The sequence below is a fragment of the Rhinoraja longicauda genome, chromosome 20 (genome assembly GCF_053455715.1).
Source record: "Rhinoraja longicauda isolate Sanriku21f chromosome 20, sRhiLon1.1, whole genome shotgun sequence".
Lineage (NCBI taxonomy): Eukaryota > Metazoa > Chordata > Chondrichthyes > Rajiformes > Arhynchobatidae > Rhinoraja > Rhinoraja longicauda.
Window position 1 is genome coordinate 5087380 of NC_135972.1, and position 17707 is coordinate 5105086.

The 17707-nt window shown below is 41.6% G+C and overlaps 1 protein-coding gene across 2 annotated transcripts in view; it reads left to right on the forward strand.

Moving 5' to 3' along the window:
• The window catches only part of LOC144603514 (voltage-dependent calcium channel subunit alpha-2/delta-4-like), a 115807-nt gene extending 99392 nt beyond the window's left edge, over positions 1–16415 (forward strand). For both annotated transcript variants that reach the window (XM_078416800.1, XM_078416801.1), the window contains 3 exons: positions 9440–9552; positions 14331–14413; positions 15577–16415. In XM_078416800.1, coding sequence (XP_078272926.1) covers positions 9440–9552; positions 14331–14413; positions 15577–15669 — 289 coding nt within the window. In that variant the 3' untranslated portion in view covers positions 15670–16415. The remainder of the gene's footprint in view (positions 1–9439; positions 9553–14330; positions 14414–15576) is intronic.
• The last annotated feature ends 1292 nt before the right edge of the window (positions 16416–17707 follow it).

Below are 17707 nucleotides of genomic sequence, written 5' to 3' on the forward strand. Positions count from 1 at the left end.
GGAATCGTCATCTGTTTCAATGGTACCACTCTGGCCTTACCCATTACCAATGCAACATGCACTTTCTTACTGTGATTTTCCAGTCTCAGATATGAAACCGTGCCGGAACCACTTTCACTTGCGTCTGAGAAGTGGTGTAGCTGTACATTTCTGATTTGACCAGTCGGTAGGCTTCATGTACCAGTCCACCTCAAACTCTGCAATCTTGTCAAGATCCGTCAGCCATCCTGTCCACTTCTGATGGAAAGTTTGGGGTATATCGTCATCCCAACCAAGCTTCTCCTTGCAGAGTTCCTGCATAATCAACTTAGCAGGCAGAGTAAATTGTGCCAGAAATCCTAGAGGATCGTAAATAGAGCCAACTACTGACAGGATGCCACGTCTGTTGCATGGTCGTTCCTGTACAGCAATTTTGAACTTGAACCTATTGGTTTCCACGCACCAGTACAATCCTAGTGGTCTCTCCATCGGCAGATTGTCCTGATCCAAGTCCAACTCCTTGATCTCTTTAGCCCTACTTGCTTGAGGAATGGATGCTAGTACAGCACGGCTATTACTGATCCACTTCGATAGCGTAAATCCTCCCATTGGCATTTGGCAGATGTCAGTCAGGTTTCTTACCATCCAGATTGTTTCTAGTTCCGAAGGCATGGACTTCAAACAGTCATCCACATAGAAGTTGTTCTTCACCGTGTCTACCACCTCTTCCGAAAAGTGTGCTCCGTTGTCCTCCGCAGTCTTTCTCAATGCAATGTTTGCACAACCTGGTGACGACACGGCTCCGAAAAGATGTACCTTCATCCGGTATTCCACAAGATCGTGCTGCACATCACCATCAGGCCGCCAGAGAAATCGCAGATAGTCAACATGCTTTTCCGATACCTTGACCTGATGAAACATTGCTTTAATATCCGCCATCAAAGCAACCGGCTCTTGCCCGAATCTGATGAGAACTCCAATGAGTGAGTTAGTTAGGTCTGGACCTTGTAGCAGCTGGCAGTTAAGTGATGTCCCTTTAAAGACTGCCGCACAGTCAAAGACCACGCTTAAGGTTCCTTTCTTCAATTGATACACCCCGTGATGAGTGATGTACCAGAGTTTCCCATCATTACGGTTCAGCTGGTTCATTGGTACGCTTTCAGCATAATCACTATTGATCATTTCCGTGAGGAAAGACGTGTATTAAGAACACTGAAAAAGACTGGTCTACCCCAACAGCTGCTGACGACCTTCTACCGCTACACCATAGAGAGCATCCTAACGCATGGCATCCCTGTGTGGTACCTCAGCTGCACGGAGGCAGAAAGGAAAGCTCTACAGCAGGTAGTCCATAGAGCTCAGAGGGCCATCGGAACACAGCTACCAGACTTGGAGGGCATCTACAACACACGATGCCTCAGAAAAGCCACCAGCATCCACAAAGACTCTTCACACCCCTGCAACAGTCTGTTCGAACTCCTTCCATCGGGCAGACGATACAAGGCCTTCTACGCCCGCACCTCCAGACTCAGGAACAGCTTCATCCCCAGGGCCATAGCTGCTATGAACCGGTCCTGCTGAGCCGGATGGCCACAACGCATAGATCAACTTGCACTTTACCCTGTCTAAAAACTGTTACAATTGTTTCGTTTCGTTGGGTTGCTGTTAATTACTTAAATTATTGCATCGTATGGGAGGCGCATTCCGAATCTCGTTGTACCCCTGGGTACAATGACAATAAAGATATATTGTATTGTATTGTATTGTATTGTATTCACTGCAAAACTTTTCATTAAACTTGCGTTTCAAGCTCTGGATACGCTGTTCTGCAATGCACCAATTGTTAGGCATGATGGTATTCTCCTGCTTCCCCAATAATGTCCATCTGTCATCCTTGCCGAACAATTCATAATATCCATGAACTTTAGCTCTTCTCTCGACATTTCTTCCTTGTCCTTGCTGGTTTCTTCATTGAAGTCATGGTTGTATTGTTTGACCAGAAGTTCTTCCAGATTAACAACGGATATTCGATTAACAACCGCTGTAGGAAAGCCTTTTCCAATGTCACGGTCCTCTCTATTTAGACCACAAATAACCCATCCCAACAAGGTTTTTGTGGCGAATGGTCCATCCTCTTTGCTGTGGACCACTTCCCAAGGTTCCAATACCTTGGAAGCATTAGCTCCGATGAGTAAGTCAATACCAGAGTCTATTTCAGTTATCTTGATATTTTTCAAATAAGGCCATTGCTCCAGGTCTTCCTGTCTAGGAATGCTTAACCGTGAAACAGGAATGGTCTTACTGGTAAGCATGTCTGGTAGTTGAACAAAATAATTGCTGTCCAGACCAGATATTTCCAAACCAGAAATAACACAACTGGTTATAGACTTCTCTTGATTCATGGTATGCAGGGTAAACTTCTTCCTTTGTCCTGAGACCTTCAGCCTTCTTACCAGGCTTTCGGTGCAGAAAGTAACAACTTCCACCATCCAAGAAAACGTACGTTTGCAACACCGTGCTCCCATTGTAGCTCTTTACTTGCACTGGTACGATTGAGAAGATGCAAGTTTCTTCACCGGCCCCGATATGTCCACACATCGGAGAAAGAGTCGCGTCACTCTGGCTCGCCTTTTCCTTGGCTGGTTGCTCAGGTTTCCCTTCTTTGTCCTTCTGTTCAAAATGAAGTATCTCAAGTTGCTCTCCTTTGCATACAGCACAAGTCAAATGATTCTTGCAATTTCTGCTCATATGACCTTTCAAACATCCAAAACAAATTCTGTTTTCTTTTATAAATTCTCTTCTCTCCATTAGTTCCTTCTTTCTGATCTGCCGACACTTCTCCAGTGTGTGACCCCTCATGTTGCAGAACAGACAAGGATCTTGCTGCTTGCGGTGCAGGCTCGAAGGGCCGAATGGCCTACTCCTGCACCTATTTTCTATGTTTCTATGTTTGCTGATAGGTGAGTCAGCTTTCTCTCCTTTGGTTGTTAGGTTCCCTTGGACCTGTTTTGCCATGGGTTCGGCAGCCATAGCAAAACTGCTTTTCTTCGTCCTCGGCGTCTCTCTTGACTTACCAGCAGCTGCTGGTGTTTTGGCCTCATCAATATTCCCAAAAAGTGGATCCGTCAGTATTTCCACTTGTACCTTTATGAAGTTTTCCAAGTCCGGAAATGTAGGCGAACCTTTCTCGGTTTTTTGAATTTCATATGACCGAACTCTCCAACTTTCTCTGAGCTTGTAAGGCAGCTTTCGAAGAATGGTCAACATATTGGAATGAACGTTCATTTCATCCATGTATTCAAGCTGCTACATTGCATTACAACAACCTTTGAGGAATAATGAGAACGCTTGTAAAGCCTTTATATCACCTGACTTGATGATTGGCCAGGCCAATGCTTTGGATATATAAGCAGCAGCAATCTTCTTCTCATGGCCAAAATGTTCTTCAAGCAATCTTCTTGCCTCCTTATAGCTCTGGTCGGGATGCAAATGTTGACAGCTACGAACTTATTCTCTGGCTAGTCCTCTCGTATATTGTTCTAGAAAATGATAACAATCACATTCATCGTCAGTCTTCCTTTCTACTCCTCTCTCAAATGCCCTGATAAAAGGTTGATATTGCAATGGATCACCATCATACACAGGAATGTCTCTTGCCGGTAGGGTAGAAGAAAGATTTTGTTTAGCCAGACGTTCGGTCGCTAAACTTTGTTTCCGTAATAGCTGTCATAAATAACGTTGGTCTACATCATGACGTTCCGGGGATTTAGTGCGAGCTCGTCCCTGCTCATCCCTCGGTTCATGAAATCCTGTCTTCCTTCCTTGATGAGGATGTGGTGTGAAGTGTGCCATACCACTAGCTTTTACCAATGGTCTCCAGGTTGTTTGCTTTGGTCTAACAACCTGTGGCTCCCATTCAGGCCAGGGTTCAGTCGTGGATGGTTCCCGTCCAACTGGCATCTGACTAAGGACAGCTCCTCGTCCTGAATAAGAACTCATCCTATCGGATACTATCGAGCTGCTTCTTGATCTTGGAGCGCTAAGTACACTTAGTTTTGTCTTGGCTCCTGCCATTTTAGACTCCAGCTCCAATCGTTCTTTCTCTCTTTTCAATTGATCAGTCCTCTTCTTATAATCTAATCGTCTTCTCTTCTGTTCTTCTTCTCTCAGTTGTTCTTCTTCTTTCTGTTGTCTTCTCCTCTGTTCTTCCTCCATTTGGCCTAGCTTCTCAATCTCGTGCTTCTGCGCCATGAACGCAGCTTGTTCAGCAAGAACAGCCAGTTCCACTTCAGCCTCCTTACGAACAGAAAGCGTCGAAGATGCACGAGATTTGATGCTCACCTGATTTGATCCCCTGATGAGAGGGGATCTTATCAAAACATATAAGATTATTAAGGGGTTGGACACGTTAGAGGCAGGAAACATGTTCCCAATGTTGGGGAGTCCAGAAACAGGGGCCACAGTTTAAGAATAAGGGGTGGGCCATTTAAAACAGAGATGAGGAAAAACTTTTTCAGTCAGAGTTGTAAATCTGTGGAATTCAGTGGAGATCAATTCTCTGAATGCATTCAAGAGAGAGCTAGATAGAGCTCTTAAGGATAGCGGAGTCAGGGGGTATGGGGAGAAGGCAGGAACGGGGTACTGATTGAGAATGATCAGTCATGATCACATTGAATGGTGGTGCTGGCTCGAAGGGCCAAATGGCCTCCTCCTGCACCTATTGTGTATTGTCTATAACCCAACTTGGAAAAGGCATCGGACCGATCCGAACACTGTCTCTTTCCAGCTTTTCTGTTCACCGAGCCCAAGAACAGATCAATCAAACCAATGCTTATTACCATGTGGTCAGGGGTGTCTGCACGGTATTTATATGACATTTAATTAATGATATTTCATTAAACTTGAAAAATGGCTTGTACTATTTGAAGCATGTGAATTGAGGAACTGGCCAACAACCTTGTGTGGTTTATGCAATGCAAGAGTTCTCCAAGCACTGAGCTGTCAATCAGACTGGGTTCAAAGACATAACAAACCTTTCTGAACATGTGAAGTGTAACAATTTGTACCTTGTCTCGTCCTAACATTCCAAGGTGCTACTAAATGCTGTAGACGATGAATCACCTAACTCTTTATACAAATATGGTTTCAACATCTCATTACCTGGAAGATCAAATATTCTGGTCTGCTTTTGTGTACAAATATAACACTGTTTTAGGTGGCAGTGATATGATTTAATATCATTCGCTTTTCTCCATCTAATTAAAGTTAGAAAAGATGTACAACTTTCTCACTGCAGCAGTATCATGCTTGCGTTGCACCTGAACAAGCATCAGTCTGTGCTGCTATCTCACGTAAAACATCGATGTATTGTTTCTGGATCACAGTCTGCCAGCTGGGAAGCTTCTCAACCGTAGAGCAGGGGATTTGAACCACATGAGGCCCTTTTATAAACCTCTTTGAATGCTCCGTTTAGCTCCTCTGTCAGCACACTCAGTTCTCCCTTGAGAGGGAGTGGAATCAAAATGGGCGCAATCAACCTCAGAAAAACATGCCTTTTTTTCCATTCTTCACCCCAGCTATTTTGTATATTTGGAATTAATTATAATTTATTAACTATTTACTGTTGGGTGTAAGAATTAATGTGATCTTCAGTTTTGCTGCAATAAGTTATTGCAAACTGAAAATTTGTACATAAAATTTATCTTCTTGATTTTTTTTAAGCAGATGTATTTTATTGCTGATTTTACAGTGGGGTTATCCATTGCAGGTTCATCAGTGACAGCAGTTTGGAAGGTGTGCGTAGTCTTACATTCCCTTATTTGAATATAATAAGCAGAGTTTAATTTGGGAAACCCTAAATGCCATCACGTGGGGGTGGCAGTACTTGGGTTTAAGGCGGTATGTAAGCAACTTTGGTCTCTATCATGCTAATGATTTTGAGATTCTGGTTTTCAATAGTGATGCTTATGCAAGCCTTTATTTGCTTTATTTTCATTGCTTACTTACAAGAATTCTGGCATGATTGAGAGCTCAGATCACCAGTGGATTGTGGAATCTTTGGCTCCAGTATGTGTGACCCTAGGGAACCTGCCAACAAACACTAGAGTCTTTTCCTGTCTTATTTGAAAAGAGTGTATTAAATTAATAGTGCATATAAAATAATGGACAGATTGTAAGCCTCTCTACCCATGTCACAGAATTATTGAATGATTACAGCACAGAAGGAGGTTATTTGGCTATTCAGTCTGCACTACTCTATGCAAGATAATCCAACTAGTTCCTCTCTCCTTTCTCTTTGTAGCCTTCAATTCTTTGCTTTCAGGCACATATCCAGCTTTCTTTTAAATGCTGCAAATGCATCAGTGAATTCCTTCCCACAGCAGTCCATTGCAGACCCTAACACACACGATGTAAACTAATGCAACTTTTGGTTCATTTGTCAAACACCTTCATTCTATGTCCACAGTTCTTCATCCTTCCTGCCAATAGGAACAGTTTCTCTTTCCACGTTTATATGCTTCATGATCTTAAATACCTCTGTCAGATCCCTTGCAACCTCTTCAGTACCTAGGAGGATGCCACAGCAGCTCTTATCCACATTACACATTGCTATCTTTTGCATCCTTTGTAAAGCCTTTATATCCTGGAGTGAACCAGCCAAACAGCATGCAGTGCTCCAGCTTTGACTAAATCAGAGAAGACTGGATGCAGGTACTCTGCAAGCAGAGGTCCTGTTGCCTTCTCCTTTAATTATTCATCCCGCTGCCATTCTGGCCCATTTCCTTGTGGCATTCGACCCCAGGTCGAATGTAAGCTTGAGGAACAACACCTCATCTTCTGTCTGGTTATGTTGCAGCCTTCATTTATTTTTTATTCTGCCCACATCAACTACCCTCAACCCTAGCTGCTCAACTACACTCTTTGGGCAATGTACTGTGGCCAATTAACCTATCAGCCCATATATCTTTGAAATGTGGAAGAAAACCAGAGGAAACCTTCAGTCAAGAAACTGCACAGACAGCGGCCGAGGATAGGATTGAACAGAATCTCTAACATTGTGAGGAAGCGGCTCTACACTACCCCACTGTGCTGTCTTTGGCTATGTTTTTTTCCCCATGCCATGACCTGCTTTTTGCAAAACATCACACTTTGTTACCCACCATCTGCCTCATTAACAACTATTCCCCACAGCAACACTGATCTGACTCCTTCAGACAAACTTCCTCTGTCCAATCCCTCCCTCTGCAACTTAAACGTTTTCTCTCCTTCCCCATTTTGATGAGTCTGTAACATTAACTCTACTTCTCTTTCCAAAGATACTGCCTGACCTCTTAGCTGTTTCCAGCATTTTCTGGTTTTCCCTCCAACAATAGTACACTCATTTGCTGATATCATCTCATTCAAGGAGACGTAGATTTAAAATTTGTGTGACAAGTAATAATTCTGCTACAAATATCTACTTTTAAAGAAACAACAATTTAAACAAATTTGTCAGACCGATGTCCACATTCCTGTGCAGGAAAGGTGTCGGGTATTGTCTATCCGATTTTTCAACATTTCTGAAAGCAGATTGGTGGGCATTACCCCCTTATTTGTTATAGCTTGACTCTTGTGTTTCCTACAGTTCTGCAAGTGCGTTTCATTAGCTGCAATGTGTTTTCAGGCACTATGAAAAGACTTGAAAGATGTTATGTAAATGTGTATGATGAAAGAAGTAATTGATGCTTTCAACAAAAGTACTCCCTTTGAAAGCTGAGTTGAAAGGTGTCAATAAAATATTTGCAATGTTAAGCATTTTCCAAACTGAGGACAGCACATTGTTGTAAGGAAATAACTTCCATGTATCTTTGCTTGTAAAAGATGGTATTTGTTTCTGAAATCTTTGATAGAGGGTTTGGCTGAATAGATTTCATTCACATCCTGCTACCATGGGTCCCAATGGGCAGCTGATCAAAGTCTAGCTGTAAAATCACAAACAACTTGTTTTCACATTAAAAAATATATATATTCTAGTCCTTTTTTTCCCAGGCAACTAATGAACTAAAATGATGATGCCCCATGTCTGGTAGCATTAAAATCCTCAGAGAGCACCCGATCAGGCACCTGCTCCTCTGGAAGAATAACAGACAATGATGGAGGCTCCCAGCAAGTCAGGCAGCATAATTGGGGAGAGAAGCAGTCATTATTTCAAGTTAAGGACTGAACATCAGGTCTGGAAAAATGATAAAACAAATGTATTGTAAGTTGAAGAGTGGGAGCGATAATGCAGGTAATGTCTATGATAGAGTACAGATCAAAGCTGTCAAGATAACTACTTTATAAAATGGAAATTAGTGATTAAAAAAAGTGAAACAAATTGAAACAGTGGAAGAGAATGAAAAGGTGTGGTTTCCTGAGATTCAAGTCCTGACTGCAATATACCCAAACAGAGGGAGGTGGACATTGCCCATGCCACCGCAGACAGTGACCTCCCACCATAGTGGGGATCCAGAGGAGGAGCTGACTTAAAAAGGCAGCCAATATCATCATAGATCCACATGCCCTGGCCATACTCTCATTTCGCTACTTCCATCAGGACAAAGGTACTGGAGCTTTAAATCCATGGCCACCAGGTTCAAGAACAGCTTCTTCCCATCAACGATCAGGCTCTTGAACACAACACAACAGTAACCTGAGCAACTGTGATCTTCTATGGGCCATATCTTAGGTTGCATTAATGACCGGATTTTTTTTGCACTATTATGGTTGATAACTATTACGGTTATTATTTTATTGTGTTTTTGATTATTATACATGATCTGTGTGTTATTGCATTTATAGGCCTTTTAATCTACATCCTAAATTTCATGGTTACATTGTCAGTACATGTGATAATTAAACACACTTGACCACATCTTATTTGATACCAGTGGCAGATTTGAGAATTGCTTTTGGAGAAGACTCAGTGAGCAACTGCAGTATGTTTTATTAATGGCACACGTCGTAGAAGGAACAACAGCACAAGAAGAAGCAAAGAAATGTTGGACTGAAATTATAAAGGATGTAAACCACCAATGTTTCTTTTTTTCCATGTAAATTAATGGCAGCATCATATGAGGGCCTTGATGATGTGTGCAAGAACAGTGTTCTTCATCAAAGACTTAATGGAGAAGCCCTCCAACTTACTGAATGGAAGCATGAAATCTTGAACATCAATCTGTATATTCTGTAACTATGAAAATGACGCTTTGTCTTCAAGTCTTGTGACAAGCTAATTTCACGTAACCATTGAATTCATGTAATAATAGGCAGGAGTCAGACATTTTTCAAGATGACCATTGCTTTGCAGTTGTACGGGCAAATTCAAAAAACTTAGTAAGACACCAATGAGAAAGAACCATACAGTTCTGTAGGATTGCCTATTCTCGCAGAGCACCTATAAATTGTTTGCTTAATTGTTGCTCTATGTTCAATATTTCAGAATGTTCGTGGTACAGCAGATTGAAAATAGCAATCTACTTCTTCTGGTGACTGAGGCATACTGCGACTGCAGTATCTTCCCACCAGTCCTCCTGGAACCAACAGAAGTGAAATATATCCTTTGTATAACTCTAACTAAGTACAGAGATAAGAGAAATGGTGAGGCTAGTTGAGATATGGGAATAATGGTGATGGTTGTGGGAGGTAAGGGAGTTAGAAGTGGGAGGTAAGGATTGGTGGGATCTGAGGTTGTATGTTGTGAATTTATTGACCTATTATCAACATGTGAAAAGCAAGTAATGTTGTATAAGAAAATAACTGCAGATGCTGGTACAAATCGATTTATTCACAAAATAAGGACAAAGGAAGGATATAGGTGGAGACAGGAAGATAGAGGGAGATCTGGGAAGGAGGAGGGGAAGGGAGGGACAGAGGAACTATCTAAAGTTGGAGAAGTCAATGTTCATACCACTGGGCTGCAAACTGCCCAGGCGAAATATGAGGTGCTGTTCCTCCAATTTCCGGTGAGATATATCCTTCCTTTGTCCCGCCCCCCTGACATCAGTCTGAAGAAGGGTCTTGACCCGAAACGTCACCCATTCCTTCTCTCCCGAGATGCTGCCTGACCTGCTGAGTTACTCCAGCATTTTGTGAATAAAGTAATAATGTTGACTCTGTTCTCAAGTATGAAAGCAAAGTTATTTCAGAACTGTCATTTCCATACTGCTTTGGACTAAAATGCTATTAGTCATGTCTGGTAAGGGCCAATTATGTGATTTTTTTCTGAGTGTTATACTTGCAGAGCAACATATTGGGCTCATTCCACACAGGGGCCTCAAGACCACAGTTACCTCTTATGAAGGTGGAATCGCATTGGGGATTCTGATCCTCCAGTTGTCCAGTGAGGCTCAGTGACTTAGCAACAATGACTGGACCTCAGGCAGTACAAACCTGAAACCCTGCCCCAAAATCCATTCTGGCAGCTGGAGGGAAAGCTCTGCCACCTATCAGACTGGTCAAAGATCTAACACTTCTTAAACACTGACACTAAGAAACCTCTAAAAACTATTAAAAATGATGTAAATAATTTCACAATAAATTATTCCAAAATGTCCCCAAAAAAAGCAAATAAAATCACTTGCAAATAATTAAACTAAATATTTCTGAAAATTCATGTGCCTTCCCTACTCCACAATCTGAGCAATCCCACTAAATATAGTGGGATCTCCAACACTATGCAAGGTTGGATGTGTTATCGGTTGGAAAGGGGATCCCCAGCATAGATCTGGGGCATCCCAGCAAAACTGGGCTCTGTCACCACCTGTCTCTTGGCACCATCAGTCACTCAGGAAATCCTGGATTTACAGCCTGTCTGCATAAGTCAGGGACTTACCTCAGGGCACGTGGGTCAATGTGGAACTGCTGGCCATAATGTTCAGCTCAATATGATCGAGCCCATAGATATTCCCTTTATTAATCTCGTCATCTAAAGCAAGCATGTGTGCTCAGGACAGCACAATGAGATATCATCAAAACATTTACATTCTGAAGAGCTCACTTCCATCAAAGGCAATTTGACAATTTTTTTAAAATAAATTTACAAGTATAGCAATTGTAGTAAACCTAAAACTTTTTTTAAATAGTTGCATGCAGATTAAAATGGTTTATCCCTGAGCTACATGGTAAATTCTCAATCTCAGCTAAACTTGCAAGATATGTCGTACCAGGATGAACAGTTTCAAATGGTAACGTCCAACAGTATCTAAAAAGACACATGAAAACCCCTAGATCTCAGTACCCGGCATTTGCACCCATTCTTTCTTTTAATTGGGCAAGTGGAACAGATTTAAACAGTCTTTATCATTTCATAGAACAACCAGCTTTTACTTACTACAATTTCCCTGAAACTGTGCTATTTGAAGGACCAAAACCCAGACTTCATTATCTTTATAAGATCTATAACCTACTGTGACCTCAAATGCAGTCTCAAATATCTACCAGGAATAATATGCCCTTGGGGGTCAATGTCACAGTCACTCTAAAGTTCATAACCGTAGGATCATACCAGGCTGCTCCTCCTGATCTTGGACTGAACTCACAGGTTTCTGTTCATTGTTACATTAGGGAGGTCATTTGAATTCTTTACGTGCACAGAGAAGAATCTATGAGGTTTTGCTATGGCCTAGTCAGCAGGGCTTTCCATTTTTCTGTATAGCAAGCTTCACCATATAATCTACACATGAAAAACACAAAATAACTCAGCAGGTCTGTTACTTGTGTCCATAGTCTATACACGACCCTGACAACTTCTTCCACCCTCCCTCGGGGAGTCTTATTAGGGAGCCTCCTGCAGTTCTCCAGAGATGCTGCATGCCCCACTGAGTTATTCCAGCACTTTGTGTCTTTTTTTGTAAACCAACATCTGCAGTTCTTTGTGCCTCCTGTAGTTACTGTTTTAATAGCCTGTCTCAGTGCTGCATCCTTAGTAAGCACTCTCCCACTCCTCCTTCCCTAGAGTAACAGAAAATCACTCAGCAACAACATTTCCATCCATTAAAAGAATGTTGCCTATAATTTGAAATGACCTTTCAATAGCTGGCTGCAAAGATCACAGGCACTGGATTAAATGGCTTAAACTGCAAAAACTTCACTTAGCTGAGTAAGGAACACCATGCTGAAATCAACAGTATCAGTTTCACTGCAGCAATACGCAGACAAATCCAAGAAAAAAAAATTCTGCCATCTTGCAAATTCTTGATCTTTGGGCGACTTTCACAAAAGGTGTTAGAGTAACCTGCAATATTTGTTCTCAGATTTTTAATAGGTAACTAGACCAAGTGGACCCATTGGGTCCAAACCTCTCCTGCATTGGTGCAGCATCCCCTCCCCTCCCTCCTCCCCATCTCCTTCACTCCCCCACTCCCTCCCTATCTCCTTTACCCCTTCCCCCATCCCTCCCCCCTCACCTCCACATCCCCTTCACCCCTCCCCCCCATCCCCCCTCCCATTCACCCATCCCCCCCTCCCCATCCCCTTCACCCCTCCCTCTCCCCTGCATTGGAAATCTTTAATTTTGTGGATTTATAATTATTTGTTTGTCGGTTTGTTAAATCAATTACAGAGTTCCATCAGCCCCGTCACCCACCTAATCATCTATTGTATCGAGAAGGCAACAATGGTCCAAAAATGTGAAAAGATGTAATAGTTTATTTGTTACTCTTGCATTTCATAATCAAATTATACTTACATAGATACATAATAGGTGCAGGAGTAGGCCATTCGGCCCTTCGAGCCAGCACTGCCATTCAATATGATCATGGCTGATCATCCACAATCAGTACCCCGTTCCTGCCTTCTCCCCATACCCCTTGATTCTGCTAGCCCCAAGAGCTCTATCTAACTCTCTTTTGAATGCATCCAGTGAATCGGCCTCCACTGCCTTCTGTGGCAGAGAATTCCACAAATTCACAACTCTCTATGTGAAAAAGTTTTTCCTCATCTCAATTCTAAATGGCCTACCCCTTATTCTGAACTGTGGCCCCTGGCTCTGGACCTCCCCCAACATCGGGAATATGTTTCCTGCATCCAGCATGTCCAATCCTTTAATAATTTACTCCATAAACCATGACATTTAGAAATTAAAGTAATTTCATGCACAATACATATTTCCTACAGATTTCAGATATATCAGATGCTGTATCAAATGCCTTGACACAAATACCTTGGAGTATACAGGTAATAGAAAAGGATGGGATGATAGACTTTCCACTTGCTGTTTGCACCCCTTCATTTCCAAAGGCTTGGAAACTGAGGGAATAAATGCTGGAAAGTCCTGCTGAAACTGCCCAGAATATTGTAACAGCAGTGATACTATTATTAGATCAATGCGGTGAACAAAAGATCCAAATTCCATCTGAAAATACTGTTTGTCTGTGGTTGCTCTGTAGTGGGCTGTACGAGTCAATTGTTAAAAGCCAAGTAAGAAGATTCATCCTAAATTCTAAGGCTATTTCAGTATTTTATTTTCTGCTTACACTTAGGTTTCATGCGCCTTTGTACCATGCTCATTTTATTATTGTTGCTTCCCTTCGACAGCTGCATTATTGGTACCCAAAGATTTTTTATTGAAATCCTCCCCGCTAATTCTGTGTAACTAATGGGTGATCGAGACACATTTGGGCACCATATATGAGGAAGGATGTGCTGGCACTGGAGAGGGTCCAGAGGAGGTTTACAAGAATGATTCCAGGAATGAGTAGGTTAACATATGATGAGCGTTTGACGGCACTAGGCTGGAGTTTAGAAGAATGAGGGGACCTCATTGAAACATGCCAAATAGTGAAAGGCTTGGATAGAGTGGATGCGGAGAGGATGTTTCCAGTAGTGGGAGAGTTTAGGACCAGAGGTCATAGCCTCAGAATTAAAGGATGTTTCTTTAGGAAGGAGATGGGGAGGAATTTCTTTAGTCAGAGGGCAGTGAATCTGGATTTTTTTGCCACAGAAGGCTGTGATGGCCAGGTCAATGGATATTTTTAAGGCAGAGATAAATCAATTCTTGATTAGTAAGGGTGTCAAGGGTTTTGTGGAAAAGGTAGGAGAATGGGGTTAGGAGGAAGAGATAGATCAGCCATGATTGAATGGCAAAGTAGACTTGATGGGCCGAATGGCCTAATTCTGCTCCTATCAGTTAAGACCTTATGATCTCTGCCTCTTTCTGGTTTAATGTGAACCTCTTGGGGATGATGCCATGTATTAACATAAGATATCTCTGCATCTCCTAATGCACCTACATGGTGTGTATGTAGACAGACTAACTGGAAGTCTCATTGCTGTTAAATGTTTTATCTCAATAATCTCTTTAGTCCCAATCTACTTCCTTAACTCCAATGTAAATAATGCATCTGTTAAATGCCAGCGTATGCGATCACAGAAGTTAAGACGTCGACCTGATACATGTCATGCTTTTCATCCTGAGGTAAGGTGCAATTCAGGACTAAATGTTCTACAACAAAAAGGTGGAACACACATGTAGTGTGTAACAAAGTAAAATAGATTATTACAATCTGTTTGTTGTACCTATTCTTATTGGCTCTGTTAAATACAATAATTATGCTTCAGTAGCTGAATCCCATAATCTCATGACAAAAACTAGTGAATATTATATACATTTTATTTAAGATGATATCTGATGATATCTATGCAAACAACATGCGATACACTGATTTGTCCACTGTGCAATGCTATGAAGTAATTTTCTGACTACCTTAAATTCCCTAGCACGTTAACCTTGCATTTTTTAAGAAGTCAAATATGCATCTGTTAGAAGAAGAACAATTTAGATGGTGCCATTTCAACAGTGTCACCAAACAAATACAAAGATGTTCCTTTTTAATGTCTGTTGACCAAGATAAATGCACAAAGGGACTGTGATGTATCAGCATGAAGACTGGAGGTCAAATGATGTATTCCATGCCAAAGAAGTAGTTACTACCAGCTGCATCTGTGATAATTCCCTTCCCTTTTTTTCCCCACTTTTGCATGACTATCTTGGGGCGGTATCTTCTTATAGTGCTCACTGCCCAGTTTAGTTTTAGTTTAGTTTAGAGATATAGCATGGAAACAGGCCCTTCGGCCCACCGAGTCCACGCCGACCAGCGATCCCCACACACACTAACACTATCTTACACACACTAGGGACAATTTCTAATTTTACCAAGCCAATTAGCCTACAAACCGGTACGTCTTTAGAATGTGGAAGGAAACTGAAGATCCCGGAGAAAACCCAGGCAGGTCACGGGGAGAATATACAAACTCCGTACAGACAAGCACCCATTGTCAGGATCGAACCCGGATCTCTGGCTCTGAAAGGCAGCAAATCTACCGCCACGCCACCATGCCGCCCATCTTCCTCCATCCACCCACACCCTTTACAATCCAGTCACATAGTCTGAGCATTTTGGCTGCTTTGGCTGAAACATTGAGAACACCTATTTGGATGAGGTCGTGGTGGGCTGCAATTATTCATAGTACTATCTAAGTATGGACTACATTTTTCAGCAGTATGCAGAAGAATATTGGGAGGAAAAGAGAAAGTAACTTAAATGTGTGAGTTAAGGACTGGTCACTTTGTCTCAACAGGAAAACGCAGAGGAGTGTGGAGGGGTTTCAGGCATTTCTCTGTCTGGAGCACTGCTAGCATTTAATCTGGGCATGGCTGCTGCTGTTTTATGATGTCCAAACAGAAGTGATGGCCACCATACACCACATTGACACTGGTTTGGAAACGTTTGTGAAGGCTCCAGCCAAGTCTGATCAGTCAAGTCTATTTCCATTAAACAGTTGACAAGCTTCTGATATTGGATGATGCTTTAATTGAAAATGTTTCATCTTTGGTCTCTGAAATACTGTTTTTTCGTCTGCATTTAGAGTAGGACAACTGGGAAACAAGAGAAATGCTGCGAGAAGCTGGATGAATTATCCCAAGATGGGGGTTCCAAAATGTGAAAGTTAAAGTGCAAAAAATCCATCTGTACATACTTCTAATTGTTATTGGCTAATAGAAGCATTAGCTGCACTACATTGGGTGAATCTTTCTCTGGAGCTTGTGATGTGTAACACCAGTGCTATTTTTGTTGTCAATAAGGTGCTGACACGCATATCAATTAAAAATTAAGCTCAATCAACAATTTTTTTTCATCAATATACCGCCCTCTTCTGTTTTGATTTGGGACAAATCAACTAATTTAATAAAATAATTTCTAAAAAGTATAAAAATCAAATTAAAATTCTAAAACTTTGATATTCACCGTTGCAAAAACAGCACTGTGTAATAGTGTAGTAAAGTCATCATCATTATTTCCGGTAATGTGGATTGAACCTGGAAAATTCCTCTTTGCCCCCCTTCTGTTCTGGGAAGATTTATATGGACATCTTCACTTCTTTTGAGCTTCATTCTTTCTACATAATAAATTCTTGATACAGTATTAGTTTGTGTTTTTTGCTTATTTAGCTGCAATTTTAATAATTTCAATTTGAAACATTGAGCAACATTCGGTTGGGAAACTCACTTAAACACAGGATTATATTTATAAATTTCCTCTTTTGTAAATGTTAAGTAATTCTCACTTGGCCATGCTCTGCATGGAGTGTCTCCATTTAGCAAGCACACAAATCTGATTTAGGGGCTGATTTTTCTAACCAAAAGGAAGTGAACCATGGCAGGAGCCATTCGCCACTGAATCCTTTGGAACCCAGGGCTGCATCCATCACATTGGGCCATCATCAACACTCATATATATCGGGCACGTATCAGAAGCTATGTCTACAAGAGGCACTGTGTGTATGAAAAGAACAAATCAACAATTTACGAGGGAATTATGAGATCTTGGGGTTGCATGGGAAAATGGACGTGAGGCAGAAGATCATCAATGTTTTCATAGAATAGCAGAGAAGGACCAAATTACTTCGTTCTGTTCCAATTTCCAAGGTTCGTATGTTCTGGAAAGGAAACAAAAGATGGTAGTGTCTATTGATGCCTGTAACTCATATGCCTAGAAGTTAGATGTCATTGTATTTTGATGTGCTGAAACATCATTACATGCGGTACCAGATAAATCACAAAAATTAGTTGCTGTCAATGTGTTTCTTCCTAAGATGTGTTAAATCATGACGTGTGTTCTCTTCTCAGGCATGCCCCCGAGATTAAGGATAATTTGCTTCTACTCTAGATCTGTGGGGCCTGATGTGATTGAAGAAGGCAATGTGGGACCTACAGAAATGACACAGACGGGCAGGAGTGATTGCCCCGGTTTTGCAGCTGACAAGATTTTACTTGGAAATGATCAACAATGTAATTTACCTTGTATTACGTGGATATTGGATGCATATCACTGTGCAAACCAATTCACGTGATACAATCTCTTGGCAAATGACCCTGCGTGAACAAGAAATGTATATGCCAGCATTTAGATAGCGGAAGATGGGGAGTTGTTAGTGAAATCCAAAGTGAAATTGCAACAGTGGGCTACACTAGCAGCTTCAGAGATTAGTGTAAAATTGGTGTTTGTTCCTAATTGTTCCTTTGCTCCCCAATGAGCCCCACTCTTTCACTGCTTACTCTCTTACTCCATCAGTCTGAAGAAGAATCTCGACTTGAAACATAATGTTCATTCCCTCCACAGATGCCGCCTGACCCGCTGAATTCCTCCAGCACTTCATATTTTGCACAAGATTCCAGCATCTGCAGTTTTTTGTGTGACCCATGTCTCGG